The sequence below is a fragment of the Penaeus chinensis genome, chromosome 2, assembly GCF_019202785.1.
Source record: "Penaeus chinensis breed Huanghai No. 1 chromosome 2, ASM1920278v2, whole genome shotgun sequence".
Classification (NCBI taxonomy): domain Eukaryota; kingdom Metazoa; phylum Arthropoda; class Malacostraca; order Decapoda; family Penaeidae; genus Penaeus; species Penaeus chinensis.
In genome coordinates, this window is record NC_061820.1 from 17,367,381 (window position 1) to 17,370,050 (window position 2,670).

Here is a 2,670-nt window from a genome sequence, read left to right on the forward strand (position 1 = left end):
TCATAAATGATCAAAGCTCAACAGAACCCTGTAGACAACCTACCTAAATATTCTAGCCATCTTGGTGTACCATGAGGCGGGGTCCGGGCGTAGAGTGAGGACGAGGTGGTGGGTGGTGGGCGTATGGGCGTCAGCTTTGACCTGAGCGAGTTGCTGCTCCTCCTCCTCGACATCAGCCCAGAGAACAGTTAGCACACACCCTCTGAAAGAAAAACGATTACGAATTAGTAATGCTCATCTCCAATGCTAATTATCTGAATAACTGTTCCACGTCTATGTACCATTCTCCCTCACAGAAGTACTGATGCTTACCTCAGACCACAGGGTTCATCCTTGGCAAGGTAGAGGACGTGATCAGCGACCTGGTCCAGCAGCGTGGGCGGCAAGACCATGTTATTTTGACTAGCTGCTCTCACTTCTTCCTCCACTCGCCCACGGAGCACCGCCCGCGTTAGGGCTTCTGTTGGGTCTTCTAACGTGGGCATCTGGACGTCTGCAAAAATAGATGCGATTGTTAGAGATTCTACCAAAGCATTTGTGCTTGGTTTGCTATATAAAGAAAGCACAGAGTAATTTCCCTCTACTTCATTTGCTAATACCACCCGATATGAAAAGGAATCGTTACCTACTGTGACCACAATAGTGATCTCTATCTACCCCATTTACTGAGCATCACATATCGGGCACTTTACGAGTGCGGTTATCTTGCTTTAATAATTAATCCTTCATGCAAAAGTGGCATTGCACATTCATAGGGCATTTTACGTTAATACACTCGAGATTGTGTGTGAAGCAACGGCCTTAGCAACAGCGTTGGGTGCACTACCAACTTTCTCCGGGCCCGTAACTCATTCCAGGCCGGCCGGCAAAGCACTTTCAACATCGGTTATATTGCTTCGATTCAGGAATAAATTCCAAGATCCCAATTTCATGTACCTACCTTTAGCCTAAGATAAATTCCCTTACCTGTTATACAGCAACACAAAGAGAAAAACCATCACAGACTAAAACTTACTTGCTACTTCAGTTTAACATTTAAAACATATGAGAACACTGTATGTAAACTTAAAGTGGTATCACAGAACATCTAGAGCGTTGCGAGACCCAGTAAAGCGACTCGCGACTCAATTGCCGGGTCAGCTGACTGAGCCTAGCAACAGAACTGCAAGTTGCGAAATCGATAATAATTACCTTCTTCTGTGGGTAAAGGTCCAAGGAGATCACTGAGGGGTGATGAAGATGGTGGCAGCACCTTGAGATGAGCCATTTCTCCTCACTTTACAGTCTCTTACAGTCACACTTAACAATTGCACGGCGAGAAGCAAAAATCTCTAGTCTCTTTGGGCCTTCCGAGCTCTGAGCTGTATGCTTCTCCCTTCGTCTCTGAGCGATGACTGGCTCTGAGGGTGAGCGAGTCCACTCTTTGATGCAACGGCTCGCGGCCGCAGTGGGGGAAGATTTGTCTTTGGATATCGCTCGACTGTGCCGGTGTCCTTCTTTCCACGACACTATCATTAGTATTTTCGAAATACATACAGAAGTGTATGACTTGAATCTTATGTAGGTTTGTAATGATGGTATAGTTATCCAAACTAGAACCAACATGAAAAATAAATATATCCTCTTTTTATTGTGTTAATGGAACTTCTTTACAACGAAACGCAAAGAAACAGAATCTAACATAGAGAAAACCTCCGTTTTATCATCCTATCTTCCTTATTGACAAGGATTGGCTCTATGGCGCATGCGCAGGCCACGAGTTGGGAGTTTGTGAAATTTCTCGAAGGTGGACAGCGTTATATTTTATTGACTTTAGGGTGAAGGAAGAATTATTGATTCAAGTGAATCCACTGATGGATATATACTGTAATTCTAACACTTCGATGATAAAAAGATATAGAGCAGAATGTGTAATGATAGTAATAATAATGTGAAATAAAGACCTAGTTGGCATCAGCTCCCGAAGAGTCTTTGTTCACCACACCGGTCGGGTGTCGTCAGCCGCTGGGACGGGGCTGCCTTTTAATATTCTGCTTATTTTTTATTCATGTACGTATATAAGTGTAGTTTCATAGTATTAGAAGAATAAGCAAACAATCTTAGCTATAAAACTTTAGTCCTGTTTATAAGCTCCTCTCTAGTCATACTTTTCTGTGATAATTGGGCAACAAACAAAGAAACCTGAGAGAGAGAGAGAGAGAGAGAGAGAGAGAGAGAGAGAGAGAGAGAGAGAGAGAGAGAGAGAGAGAGAGAGAGAGAGAGAGAGAGAGAGAGAGAGAGAGAGAGAGAGAGAGAGAGAGAGAATTTAATTCCTGATTTATTAACAGTTACTAACGTTTGCAAATATAACTAAATTCGAGATAATGCACAGAGTATGAAATAAAGTCTTACAGATATATGGTAAATACTGACAATTTCAGTATATTTCCCCGTTGCTGACACCCTTTGTTACCAGAAATGTACAAGATGGTCATTTATTTATAAAGCTAGGTTCGATATATAAGAAGTTACTCACAAGTGGTATCCTAAAGGTAGTATTGGAATATGAGTTGTGTTGTGGTGTCGTCGTTTGTAAGTAGCACCGAGTATGGAATTGGTGTGTGTTTATGATATAATTCAGCCGATTATTTGCTGGTCTTGTAAATAATGGTAAGTATGTATGTATGTATG

The 2,670-nt window shown here is 42.1% G+C and overlaps 1 protein-coding gene across 1 annotated transcript in view; it reads right to left on the reverse strand.

Moving 5' to 3' along the window:
- The window catches only part of LOC125030692 (DNA damage-inducible transcript 4-like protein), a 2,795-nt gene extending 1,384 nt beyond the window's left edge, over positions 1-1,411 (reverse strand). The window contains exons 1-3 of the mRNA XM_047620893.1: positions 1,192-1,411; positions 313-493; positions 44-202 (exon numbers count right to left, since the gene is read on the reverse strand). Of these exons, the coding sequence (XP_047476849.1) occupies positions 44-202; positions 313-493; positions 1,192-1,267 (416 nt within the window). The 5' untranslated portion in view covers positions 1,268-1,411. The remainder of the gene's footprint in view (positions 1-43; positions 203-312; positions 494-1,191) is intronic.
- Between the last annotated feature and the right edge of the window lie 1,259 nt (positions 1,412-2,670).